Raw genomic sequence first — 14,239 nt, 5'->3', positions numbered from 1 at the left:
TTTTTTTAAATATTGACTCTTTTTACCGGGATTTAATGATTTGTTTAAATAACGGCTAAATTCACTTCATAATTTGTGGTTGCTGATACCCAGTTGATTTTAAATGATCTGATTTGATCGGATACACTGACCTAAAATCAGTCCAGGGCATCGTTAGACAAAAGTTCTAATACTAGATTCCTTGTTGCACTCTTACTGTCTTTATATCTTTAAAACCCCATTTTCAGCACAAACTCTAGTCTAATGGAGGATTCTTCAAAAAAAAAAAAAAAAAAACAGCTTTTATAATGACGTTTCCTTTAATGGACACTGGTTGTCTTGGTGAAATCTTAAAGCAATTTCAGCAATTTGACTCCTGGTGTGTTTTTGAAATGAGGGAAACTCTTTAAAATATTATTTTGTTAGTATAACAAAATGTAATGGATTTTATGGAGATTTTTTTATTTTTTATCTTTGTTCTCCAAACATGTGCCAATTCATTGTTTATTGTACTCAAAATATTAGAACACAATACATGGATGAGTTAATTATTGATCCAATAAATTAAACATATAAAAAAAACATAGTTTTACAACTTCCCAAGATACATGTAATGTCATGCAGGAAAATAACCTTTGGAACAAACACGGACTATTGTAGCATAATTTAAACATGAAACTCATTCCATTTAAATTTGAAAAGTGGTTAATAATTAGTTATTTTTTTGTTTAAAAAAGTGTGGTCTCATCCCAGTAAATTCCTAAAAAAATATAATTTGCAATAAGTAACATAAAGTAGACGCTTTAGTGAATACTGCAGAATTACAGAGCATGTGTTTTTTACTTAGAAATCTACTCTTGGGGTTTCATTTGATGGTCAGTCCAGGTAGAAAATGTTATGGTCTTAGTTTAGCTTGACCTAATGTTGAACCCACCTGCATAAGCACAGGTTTTCTGTAATGTAGACAGTTCCAAGGCAACGATGCTCCAAGAAACATGGTGTGCAAGGTTGTAAAATCAAGAACAATGTTTAAAAAAGAATCTTTCAGAAAGAGATGAGTTGTCTTAGGCTTTTAAATCAGCCTTGGGAATGGCCTTAGAGAGGTCCAGAGTGAAGCGTAAGCAGCAGGAATGACAGTTGGCACTCCAGGAAATTACCTTCCTGTCTTCCAGCTGATGTGTGCATTAAATGTCTTTTTGTGCGAGGACTAATAGCTTGACGCTCACAGCTCTTATTTCCCTTTAGTGGTTTCCAAATGCTGTCATGTGTGAGATTTTGGACTTTATTTGGGTCAGGTGAGGACCATTAAAGGCCAAAGCATTCAATGCAGAGTCTCAGAGAGACAATTTCAGTGAAAGCCTGATGGCAAACCTGCAGTCAATAAACCTTTTGTGTGCATCAAATAAGGTAGGGAGTGGGTGGGACTAAGGCTTTTAAAAACATGGTCACATGGAATTTCAAACAAGCATTTCAATCAATAAAGGTATGACTTGTCACTATCTCCCTGTTTAACACAGAAGCCGATCTTTGAACAATTTCAGTGAGATTGTTAAACTAGGTGGTCCGAATGGCCACAACAAAACCCAACCAGATTAGTTAGGAGGGGCTCTTCCCTTTGAGGGAAGCCAGGCTTATCCAAGATGAATGTGTTGTATCTCAGGGGAGCTTTGAGTTCTTCTCAGGTTCTCATGTGAGTTTGTTCAGGTCACTGAGCTGAGCGGCACTGTGAAATTGTGGAAGTGTAGCAGCTTGTCGTTTCTCAGCCATTTCTGAGAATCAGTTGGTAAAACCTAATCAATAATTGTACAAGACTATCTTTGTAATTCCAATCATTTGTAGAGTTCGAGCCCATATATATACACAAACACACAGTGGGGCAAAAAAGTATTTAGTCAGCCACTAATTGTCCAAGTTCTCCCACTTAAATGATGAGAAAGACCTGTAATTTTCATCATATGTATACCTCAACTAGGTGAGAAAATTAGAAAAAAAATAAATCCAGGAAATTACTGTCAATTTTTTAAAAAATGCAATTATGTTAAAAAATAAATATTTAGCCAAAAAGTAAAGTTCAACTGAACATTTTCTTTTAAACTCTTTGTTGGCATTGACAGCAGTCAAACATTTTCTGTAAGTCTTCACAAGGTTTTTGCATACTGTTGCGGGTATTTTGGTCCATTCCTCCATGCAGATCTCCTCTAGAGCAGTGATGTGTTGGGGCTGTTGCTGGGCAACACGGACTTTCAACTCCCTCCAAAGATTTTATGTGGAGTTGAGATCCGGAGACTGGCTAGGCCACTCCAGGACCTTGAAATGATTCTTATGAAGCCACTCCGTTACCCGGGCCAGGTTTTTGGGATTGTTGTCATACTGAAAAACCCAGCCACGTTTTATCTTCAATGCCCTTTACTGATGGATATGATGATATATGACCCCAATTATTCTGTCCTGTACATGGATCAGTCGTCTTAGTCCTTTTGCTGAAAAACAGCCCCAAAGCATGATGCTTCCACCCCCATGCTTTACAGTAGGTATGGTGTTCTTTCTCCTCCAAACACAACGAGTTTGCAAAAAGTTCTATTTTGGTTTCATCATTTCACCATAGGACATTATGCTAATCTTCTTTTGGATCATCATCAATATACTCTTGCAGACTTTAGAGGAGCCTGCAAATGTACTGGTTTTAACACGGGGATACGTCTGACACTGAAGGATTTGAGTCCCTGATGGTGTAGTGTGTTACTGATGGTAGTCTTTGTTACTTTGGTCTCAGCTCTCTGCAGGTCATTCACTAGCCGTGTGGTTCAGAGATTGTTTACAGACCTCCCATCTTTTTAAGTGGGAGAGCTTCCAGAATCGGTGGTTGACTAAATACTTTTTTTGTCCCACTGTATATATAACAGGGAAGCTGTAAATGCCTTCAAACAGTGCACCACTGTGAGACACTCCGTCTCATGCTATCTGTCATATCGCATGACCACTGTGACATTTAACATTTCAGCCTATGATTTCATGTCACCCGACAGCTGTCACATGAAAAGATATGTACCTTCCAAATGACATTATGCAAGCTTTGACCAATGTGTATGTCATCATTTTTAAGGTCATACTCTTACAAGCTGTACTACACTTATCAGTAAGATTTCTATCAATCATTTTTTTTTTTATTATTATGCAAATTACCACTTTATATTACACTCAGGAAGAGAGTAAATGGTGTACTACCAAAACGTAAAGCAGTTATTTAGCAACACACATTACTACAACATAAGCATCTCTAACTCAACTGAACAGAAAATTGTCAACAATAATACATTTTGACCATAATGTGGCCCATGTAATACTGCCATCCTTAAAGCTTTATTGTTCTATTACTTTTTAACTTATGCTCAAAAAACACTTTGAGTCAAACTTCTCATCTTTTTCTTGCATGTCAGCAATATTCCCAAAGACATTGCAGAACTATGGCTGCTCTTTTATTTAGCAGGGAAAATACTGGTGGTGTCATGACATCTTAAAAGTTTAAAGACGGTGTCAAGACAGTAACAAGTAAGAAGTGACCAAAGTCAAAGTCTTACTCACTGTAAGAATGCCAAGGCTCTTTTAAAAGCTAAGATCGGACTCTGATATTTTGGACGAGGTTGAATCATTGCATTGTGTATATCCCATTCTCTTGGTGTCCGATTTAACTGTGCGACCCATAACTTTAGTCATCAGAGTTGAGCTTGCACGTAGCACGGTGTTCCTCTGTGCATATCATTTTGTTTAGATCAAACAACTACAGATATTAGATCTTCAGGATGTCTGTAAATTTCTGTAGAAAATATTTAAGATCGCTGATTTGGCATGAAACAACATTTACGCAGCAGATAGAGCTATCAATAGGAACCCCAAAGCATGCTGGGATGCTAAAGCAAATCAGCCAAATAGTTTCAGGACAGGAGGTTATGATCAGTCTAAAGCAACTGCTTAAATATGTTATGGTGTTAACTTTAATTTCACAAGTTGGTAATTAAAATCCTGATGAAAACATGATGGAGGTCAAAACTTTGCATCCCAGACGAAGCACAATCCTTTTGAAGTGATCAAGCAGAAGCTGTGATCACAACATAATTACAAACTACATAATGATATTGTGAAAGAAAAGAAAATAAATGGTAGTACAGTAACAAGACTTCAACATGTTCTTGTAGCCTAACACTCGCTACATTTAACCACATGTAAACTAAAATTGATCATATTTTCTTGCATTCAGGGCAGCAGAATGACTAAAAGATGTATGTCCCACTAAGTTAGTATTAATAAAATCTTCCTTATGAATGAATCCAATATACACCAACAGAAGAGACAGTATTGATTCAGTGCAAACTCACTTATAATAGATCTCAGCTTTCAGACACAACGACTAGACTGTCCTGTAACTTGGTCCTCAGACTATTAACCAAAAGGGTTTTCATTTTGTTAACACTACAGAGCTGCTGCTTCTTCTCTCAAAAACGTCTCAAAAATTTGTGTAGATGTGTTGATTAAACTGCTGTACATCAGTTAATATTTGCTGATTTAAAAAAAGAACAATTGTGTTTTTCTCTGAACATACTGTTTATGCTTTGCATGCCTCATACTCACACCTATTCAAATGACATATTTCAAGGCCAAGCGTAAAAGTTGTCAACGTCGTTGTGAATTTAGGAGCTAATGATCTAAAAGCCCTTCTCTTTTCCTTATTACATTTCTAATCTATTTCTGTGGCGTATATCAAATTTCAATTTTCTCCAGATCATAGTACGGAAAAGTCTGGGCATATTTGTTTTTTAATTATGTCTCTTTAGCTCTTTAACCTGGTTTGCTGTTCATCTGAAACAGATCTGCTTTCCTCTTTTATGCAATAAAATTTGATGAAATTGGCATTTATGGTTCAGTACATGCTGTTCCAGAAAATGTTTTGTTTGGAAAAACACTGCTCCCATTCAGGTTGGGTTTTTCACAATAAGGCTGATGATTTTATAATAGCAGTAAAAGAGAAAATATTTTCTTGCTGCTCTACAGATAAAAATGTTTTGTATATCACTGTCATTTTATGGGTGTTTTATAGAAAATGTATGCAGGGGGGTTATCTGTTTAAAAAAATAACTATTGGGAAATGGGGGATTTTTCTTTTAAAGAAGTTGCAGGTGTCCTTTAATTGCCCTAAACTTTATTTATGATAGTTTTTACCATTTATTTATTTTTTTGGTTGTTGAACCTTTATTTACCCACATAGGTCGATTGAGAACAATTTATCATTTATGATGACAACCTGAGTAAAGTAAATTTGTATTAAATGTAGCTCTTTAGCTGTCAGGTAATAATAAAAATAACATCTATTGTAGGAAAAAAGAATCACACATACAGTCAACTTTACCTAAATCATTCTCTGTGGTTAAAATGTGGTTGTCAGAAAAAATAAGGATCGACTTTGTTTGTAATCTTATGGAAAAGACAAGACTTTTATTCTTTAGGGGCTCAAGTATTTCTCAGAATTTGTTTGTTTTTTAGAAGTTTTGCATCAATTTTTGTGATAAGTCAACTGTCAACGTCTTTGTGTCTTTTTTGTTTTTCCTGCAGCTCTTTGTGGAGGCTATGTTTTTGGTAAAACTGGGACAATTCTCTCTCCTGGCTTTCCTGACTTCTATCCTAACTCTTTGAATTGCACCTGGACGATAGAAGTTTCTCATGGCAAAGGTAAGCAAACTCACACACAGACATAATAAAAGAAACAGCATAAATTGCCATTTCCTTTGCTGCAATCGAATTCCTCCAACAGTCCAAAGACAAGCTTCACAGGTTGATTGATTACTTTAAATCAGGAGTGTCCAAATCCAGGCCTTGAGGCCCGCTGTACTACATTTTTCCAACCAACCTGCCATTGAAGCCTCTAATTGGCTAAACACACCTGATTCAGGTGATCAGCAGCAGATAGGCATGGTTCCTGGAAAACCAGCAGGAAGCCGGCCCTCGAGTCCTGGATATGGACACTGCTGCTCTAAAGTGTCCCAAGGTGTGACTGTGAGTGTATGAATGACTGATTGTGTGGCCCTGCGACTGAGGGGTGAATTGTTCACGATGTACTCCCGCCCTGGCAGCCTTGTGACCCAAAAGCAAGATAAGAAGATGGATGGATGGAATTTTTTATCTTCCATGTTCAGATTACAGGGCTAACACCTAACTTTATGCAAGTATTTTGTAACTTTTAAAAGTTCAGCATTTGTAACATAATTTCATTTACACTGTTTATCTTTTGTCGTTCTTTCCTGCACGTACTTTGTTTTTAAAGAATTCTTCATGAATCGGTTTATTACCTTCTTTGTCTTGCTGTCTGTTCATGCAGGAGTCCATCTGGTGTTCCATACATTTCATCTGGAGGAGAACCATGACTACCTGTCTATAACGGAGGATGGCAATTTTGTGGTTCCGGTTGGTCGACTTACTGGATCCGTGCTGCCCCCGAGTGTGAAAGCTGGACTTTTTGGGAACTACAGCGTTCAGCTCCGATTTATATCCGATTTTTCAATGAGCTATGAAGGCTTTAATATTACTTTCTCAGGTAAGAACACCAGAAGTATATTATTTTCTTCTATTTTGTGCATGTAATCTGTATCAATATATTTTTTTGATAGATTGGTACAGATATTATGCATCTCCTGGTTGTAAAATGCCTACAGCCTCCATGCAAATGAAGCTTGCAGAATTTAATGCTTCATATTTTTTTTTCCCCTAAACAGATTTACCTCATTTAATGCACACTGCCTGCAAATCCTCATAGCATAGCTGGAATACAGCCCAAAATATGATTTAAACTAAAAGTTCATATCATGTTCACCATTAAGTGCAGCATTTTTATAAGGGCATTTATCAAACCAGTACATTTTAGCGCAAGATCATTATGAATCGTATTGTTGCAGCATATCCCAAAAAAAGATGTTGATCTAAATACAACATTTGTTCTTGATCAGCACACATAAAGGCTCAAATTTGAACTTTAAAATATTTTTATATTTAAGTGACACACTATAATGGGATGACAGTTTTCGACTATCGAAAAACAATACGTTTTACAATAACCAATTAAGTCCTTTTAAACCACAAATTTGATTAGTTGTTAAAAAAAGCCCAACATATTTTTTTAAAATTTCAACAAATTTCTTTCTGAACATCTATCAGGTAATTATAGATAACTTAAACAAGCCTGTTGAGCTTCCTATTTCTTAATTCGACTTTCTGGGATTTTTGTGAATCTAATCAAACACTGACATCTAGTATAACAGAGGTATCCATGAGACCATCATTAACATTTTATTTTTTTTCCAGTGCTCTTTTTGTTGTAGGCTATTGTTTATTTTAAGACACAAACAGTAGAAACAGATTAGCCGACACTTATGGATTGGAGTCACATTTTTAAGTAAATGCTTGACTATAGCTACATTAAAAGCCTGCAGTACATAGTCTGTCAGTAACACTGATGGATCTGTTTTAATGTAAAAGCACTAATTGAAAATAAAAGTCTTTAAGAGAATGTTAATTTGGTTAAATGAATGGCTCAGCTTTGTCTTCTACAGTATTTACTATTATCTTTAAGTAAATGAAGATGTAAAGAACCACATCGCTTATACACATACACACACACACACCCACATATATAAATATATATATATATATATGTGTATATATATATATGTATATTACTAACAAAAAATTAGAGACAATTTTTAATAGAAAAAGTGTCAATCATTGAGGTTATTGTTGTTGAGCAATAATTTGTTATGGGGAGAACCAGGAATTTGTGACAGGAGTAGAGCCAATAAATTGTGATGAAACATTTGGGATTAATTTAATTTAATAATATAGCCATTTTTAATAGTTAGTTTTTTCTCTTCCCTTCATCTTTTTTGCCTTTCTTTCATCTTTAAAAATTATGTGAATTGCAGTTGATACATTTTTCCAAAGCACAAAATTGAACTGTTGAGTTAAAATATGTACAATGTTAACAATTTGTGGTAGAAAATAAAGTCTATTACCATTTTTTACTCATGTAAACTATCCATATAAGGATTAATTTACTTAACGGTAATAAAGCATCCATGTGTGTATTAAATATCATTATATAATTCCCATTCTATTCTCAGCTATATTTGTCTTTATACTCTATGCAGTTAGATTCATGTAAGACACAAAAACATATTTGATGATCACAGTGATATAATTAATGTAGAAAAAAAAATCATTAAGCATTTTAAGAGCCAATAAACCTCATCTGCTCATGTCACTTTTATATTTTTATATTAGCAATGTCATAAGCTTTAAAAATTCTTTATTTTATGTTTTTGTGGACTTAACTAATGAGGGTACTTGGAGAACCGACTGACTGAAAAGGTCATTCTGGGATTTTAAAGTGGTGGCAGCAGTAAAGCAGCTGCAAAGAAGTGTGTTAGTCTGCCGTAGTGCCTCCAGCTGTCATCTCCGGGTTGTCAGGATTTCCATGCTAATAAACGTATCCATATTTCCACATATAAACACTAATCCATTTGAAGTGGGAAAGAAGCCATCTCTTCCAGGAGAGAAGGTTTCCACTGAATAGAATTCCATTTATCTATTCAGGCCACATTGCGTCTGCACACCTAAAGGAGCATGAGCCACTTCACATGTCATCACTGGTCAGATTTGGCAGACACGCCGAACAAATCTATGGAGTGAAACACTGGCAAAGAAACACCGAGTTTGGCAAAAGCCTGCACTGTCAACAGCATGTTCGGGTTTGAGCCAAAACACAACATCTTTGATAAGCTGACAAAAGATAGACTTTTATTAAAAGAGTTGGTTGTTTTACTCGGTGTTATTCTTGGTCGGGGATATATTTTATTTAAAAGCTAACAGAAACAAGAAGTTCAGGCTAAAAAATTTTGTTTTTGGTCAGTTTTTTTACAGCTAAAATGTTTTTTATCTTTATATGTATATATATTTAAAATTAATGAGTTATCATGCCTTATTTTTCTAAAAAAAAATACATTGAATTACTATCAATTTAACTTTCAAGTTGCCCACACCTTAAATAAAGCATAGCACATTATTACAAATTAATATTAAAGAAAAAAAATCTTAATTTCCTGCAAATTTCTAAACCTTTTTTAATGTACCAATGATAAAGAGTTAAAAAACAAACATATTTTCACAATGTAAGAATCTATCTCTCCTGGATTTACAGAGTATGATTTGGAGCCGTGTGAGGATCCAGGTGTGCCGGCATTCAGCAGGAGGATGGGGTTTAGCTTTGGAGTTGGAGATTCGCTGGCCTTCTCTTGTTTCCACGGATACAGACTTGAGGGAGACAGCAAAATCACTTGTCTTGGAGGTGGCAGGCGAGTCTGGAGCAACACACTGCCGAGATGTATAGGTAAGACAGCAAGCCGGTCAGACTGACACGCAAGCTTGTCAGTAAAAATCTTAAATGACAAACATTGCTCACTCAGCATCAATAAAAAAATATTTTTTTCTGTTTGTGTGTAAAATATAAAGAAATACACTGCAGTAATCAAGATAGAAGTTGATGTTTAATGCATTAGTGACTGAAAGGACAGCAAGAATAAGTTTCAAATCATTTTCTTTGCCACATGAATAAGCCTAGGGGGAAAGTATCAGCATTTTTCTGGTTCTAAGTGACTAGTTCTTTATTGCTAACTCAGTGGTAATTTACTATTGTGAGAGTGGCTTTATTTGCCAGGATTTTTCTGATGGAGGGGTTGCCATTTGCTGGAATGTGATGCCGATCACTGTTTCCTAGGATGCTGCTGTTAATTTATGAGAGTCTGACTGGTGGCTTCTGGTAATGCTCGAGCCTCGGAGAAAGCAGACGGAAATAGCTAAAATAACATTATCTGTCAAGAGATCAAGCCTGACTAAAAGGGAACTAAGCAACAGCAGCTGGCAACAAGCGTTGGGTTCATCTCCCTCTCCCTTTCCTCTCTAAATGTTTCTCTTTTTAGCTCCGTATCCCCTTTTCAGCTCACTGTTTCTCTTCATCTTGCTCTTTATTTGGACAGTTCTTGGGCAGATAATTAGGGCATTATATGTTTTATGGGAAGTGTTAGTACTGCATCTTTTGTTGCTCCCCCTTTCTCTTTTTCTAATTTCTTTCTGCGCAGTTTCAAAAGATTCTCGGCCGTCTTGCTTCATCTGCTACCCTGTCATTGTCATGCTCTTCCAGCTTTCTTTTCATCCTTTTCTTTTTTCTTTTTGCAGGCTTGTAATTCTCTCACTCCCACTCTGTGTTACTGATTTCACTTTAAAAAGAATTTATGTAAAATAAATGCTGGCTGTGTCTTTGATTTTATGCCCAGGGTAACATGTTAGCAAAAAAAAAAAAAAACCTCTTAGAATTTTTTTTTTTAAGATTTCCTATTTAAAAGAGCATTTTTATAATATATCTTCCGTACTTGAGTTTTCTTTTCTTCCCTTCCATTCACTGGTGGTCCTGCTCAGATGGGGTTAAAAGCCTGTTCATCTATCTTCTTTTCCCCTCCCCACATTTACATATGACAAAACTCTATTTGCACAAAGTACCACTTAGCTGAATCCCTTAACTTTGATAGTCACTGCATCTGCCGGATAATTCAGCGATATTTCTAGGGCATCAACTTATGCTAGCAATTTACCGAGACATGATTCTGTGCAGAATGTATTTATTTTTTTCATTTTGCCCTCCTTTTTTTTCCTTGTGGTCTTCCTTTAATTGTTTTGCTGTTAAGACTACTTTCCCATCTCTTATCTTTTGTGTTAAGTATACATGCTGTTTTTTTTGCTTTTGCTGTCATCACATCTTCTGAGGTTGAGTAGTTTTGCGGATGTTCTTTTCCTTTTCATGCCCGTGTCTCATCTATGTGCTGTGAAGGAAAAAAGAAGAAAAAAAAACCCCAGCTCTGTTGTTTTTACCTGTTCTGCTCTTTTTTTTCCTTTACTCTTTCGCTGCAGCTGAGTGTGGAACTACTGCACAAGGATCAGAAGGCATTCTCCTCTCTCCAAATTTCCCCTCCAACTACGATAATAACCATGAGTGCATCTACAGCATCACGACCGAAAAGGGCAAAGGAATCCGCCTGAAAGCTGACAATTTCTTACTGCAAGATGGAGACTATCTGAAGGTATGCTCTCCATCTCTCTCCCCTCAGATGGGGTCCCATACACAGGCCTGCATTTGTGCAAATCTTACCATCTTCCCTCAGGTGAAAAATCCATAAGTGTGTAATTTATTTATGGATTCACGGTCACACAGTGGATACTCTGAATTAGATCATCACAATCTTTTTACTTGCTGTATATTATGCTATGTGCTTGAACAGAGGTCTACGTGTTTGACTTAAGTCAAACTGTGCTTTGAAAGGGAACGACAATTGACTCTCATATGCAAGAAAGGTCATGAAAAACTTCAGGTGAATCAACCAAGAAAAACACAAGTTGTTTAAGGACAAAGTTTAATATACTTAGTATTGTACAATACAGCACTTGGATATCAATTTGTGCTTAGGAATATCATTATTATTCAAATTTCTACAACAACAAAAGACTTTTACCTGGTCTTAACCATTACTCTTTTTTTGCATCCAGTATGTTTACATTTTTTCAGCTTTAAAGATGCTCAAACCATTAGATATTAATTGCTTTTTTTTACTGTTCTTTAAATTATTTTTCAAACCAAGCATATCTTGATAAATGAAAAATAAGTAAAATGTTGCTCTAGCTGTGCACATCTGGTCTAGCTCAGACCTTCTTAAATGATTACTCCTTCCAATAACTTTGAGCTGTGCAAAATCAAGGCTAGAGGTAAATGGTAATGCTTGGTTCACCATGCATGTCACTAAATTGTTTTTTTTCAAGGGTTTCCCTACTGAAAAAATGTAATAAACATTTTTTTTTCTTTTCAGAAGCAATAACTCCCATGCAGAAGGTTAATAACCTTGATCCTTAATCCATTTGATGGTTTTTGTGCTGCTGTGGCCATCCACGGCTGAAAGAGTGCACAGGAAGCAGAGGCAGGAAAAGATCAATCGAGCTTCCACTAACCCTATAAAGAACCCACTTGGGTCAATTACTGTTGTTGCTTGAAGGTTAACTCGGACTTTTATACACTTTATGTTTTTTTCCAGGTGTGATAGCAGTAGTTAAAAAACAATTCATCACCAGAGAAAAATAGTTATCCTTCTTTAAAATTAAATATTTTACTTTTCAAGATTTAAGCAAGAATTGCATATTTTGAAAATATAATTTCAGTGAAACAGTTCTTAAGCACTTCTTTTTTTTTTTGCAAAAGCTAGACTTTATGAACAAGGAATTATTCCACAGATTGATTCTTTATGTAACCACTTAAATCTGCTAAAGTTTAAAGTAACTGACATCAGTATCTAAGTATGTGAGGTGACTTCTGCATTTTTTAACATGTTTCTTTTTATTTAATTTATTATCATCCCTTACATTTACCACAGTATATTTAATTCAGCTTTAGATCATAATTTTCATAATATTTTGATTTTTTTTTTCATTTATATATTTCAAAATGATTTTATTAAGATTTGCTGGTGTTCCCACTTTAAACAGTTGGACGCAACAATTTTTATATTTAATTTCAATTAAACATCATGACTATAGAACATGTGTTCCACAAATGCTTTATATAAAATACAGTATTTAAAGATTGGAATGAGTCATTTTATTTTATTTTTTATTTTTCTGTGTCAGACTCAGCATTAATGTTGGCCACCTGGTTACTGCTGGTGTGGATGCAGATATTTACCATAGCAGAATACCATATTCTTATATGTATTTATAATAGAGTCTGAGGTGATTTATCTGACTTATGTTGGGCTTTCTGTCGAAAACAATAAAATAATCAAAACAGTCACATTAAGTAAATAACTTACAATGATAAAGATTCAAGTAATAATATATATAAATACATGATATAAATAGTTTTATGTTAAACTACTAGATGATCAGGGGACAAGTGCAAAATACCAGTTTTTATATTTTTTTTCAAACAGCAAAAGTTGAGAAAATTAGAAAAAAAAAGCAAAAAAATAACCTGCCATTGGGTAAACACCATAACTTTTAAAACTGAAACAAAAAAATAAAAATTGTTGGCCATGGAGGGGGGTTATTTTAATTAGCTAGTTTGATTAGCTAGTTTATAGGAGTTTAAATGTGTTCCTTATGAGCTGTCCACTCCATCTGTTTTGGATAAAATACAAGATTGTGTCAGGAAGGGCATCCGGCGTAAAACTCTGCCAAACTGCCTGTGCGAATCAGTGAAAGCTAATTCAGTGCGGCGACCTCTAATGGGATGTGTTGAAAGGTGAACAACATTGTGTTAGCTAAAGAGTTTTCTTGTCACTCATTACATTCAGCTAATTAATTTATAGCCCACTATTGTATATTGTGTTACTTTTTGTTAAAAATGTTTTAAAATAGATAAAGAAATGCAACTATTTTTTAAATTAATTCAATTGAAATTATCTTTATTATTTTATATATTATTATTTAAGCAGTTGAAGCCTGAAAGCTATAATACCTCTCTACATTTTACAAAATGTGAGAAGTTTTAACTCTCAGAAAGCCAACTTTCTGCATTAAAAGTTATCTTCACTTGGAATGCAGTGAGCCCCAGTATGAGTGAGCTGTTTTACAACCCCGTGCAGTCCCACAGAGAGCTTAAAACAGTTTGCACCGAGTGTCTTTTGACATTATTGGGCCTGTCAGCATGGTTAAGACAGTTAGATTTTAGAGTATCAGTCCCAGAGCACTGGCTCAGGATAACTACAGTTAGATTGTGCAAGCAGGGTTTTATCAGACTTTTAGGCCGGCTCAGTGTCATTGTCAAAGCTGGAAATACTCCCAGTGACACGTGTTCAAATAAACCTCCTGAAGGGAGGTGACAAACCTATTGAAGAGGAAGAAGAGGATCAAGGCTGATATTTTATTATACTCAAATTCTTAGATTTCAATGATATAACCGACTTTCATAACATAGTGTAACTTTTTCAATCTTTATTTTTTTCTTTTTACTTTGATCTTAGAATTTTGACAACCTTTTAAGAAATATTGCACCAGTTTAAGCCAAAGATCTGATATCATTCCGAGAATTATTTTTATAACCCACTTCTAAGAAGTCCTTGTTAAGTATCACAATTTTCCATCCATCCATTTTCTTGATCGCTTCTTCCCTTTCGGGGTCGCGGGG

At 35.2% G+C, this 14,239-nt stretch overlaps 1 protein-coding gene across 1 annotated transcript in view; it reads left to right on the top strand.

Annotated features, from left to right (window-relative positions):
- The window catches only part of LOC112160491 (CUB and sushi domain-containing protein 1), a gene marked incomplete in the record, with an annotated part of 398,036 nt that overhangs the window by 271,446 nt on the left and 112,351 nt on the right, over window positions 1–14,239 (top strand). Inside the window, 4 exon segments of the mRNA XM_024295052.2 lie at window positions 5,584–5,700; window positions 6,347–6,562; window positions 9,218–9,406; window positions 10,981–11,150. Coding sequence (XP_024150820.1) covers window positions 5,584–5,700; window positions 6,347–6,562; window positions 9,218–9,406; window positions 10,981–11,150 — 692 coding nt within the window.

This window comes from Oryzias melastigma, linkage group LG3 (assembly GCF_002922805.2).
Source record: "Oryzias melastigma strain HK-1 linkage group LG3, ASM292280v2, whole genome shotgun sequence".
In the NCBI taxonomy this organism is placed as follows: domain Eukaryota; kingdom Metazoa; phylum Chordata; class Actinopteri; order Beloniformes; family Adrianichthyidae; genus Oryzias; species Oryzias melastigma.
The sequence above is the reverse complement of the archived record's forward strand: the minus strand, read 5'-3'. Positions and strand labels throughout refer to the sequence as shown.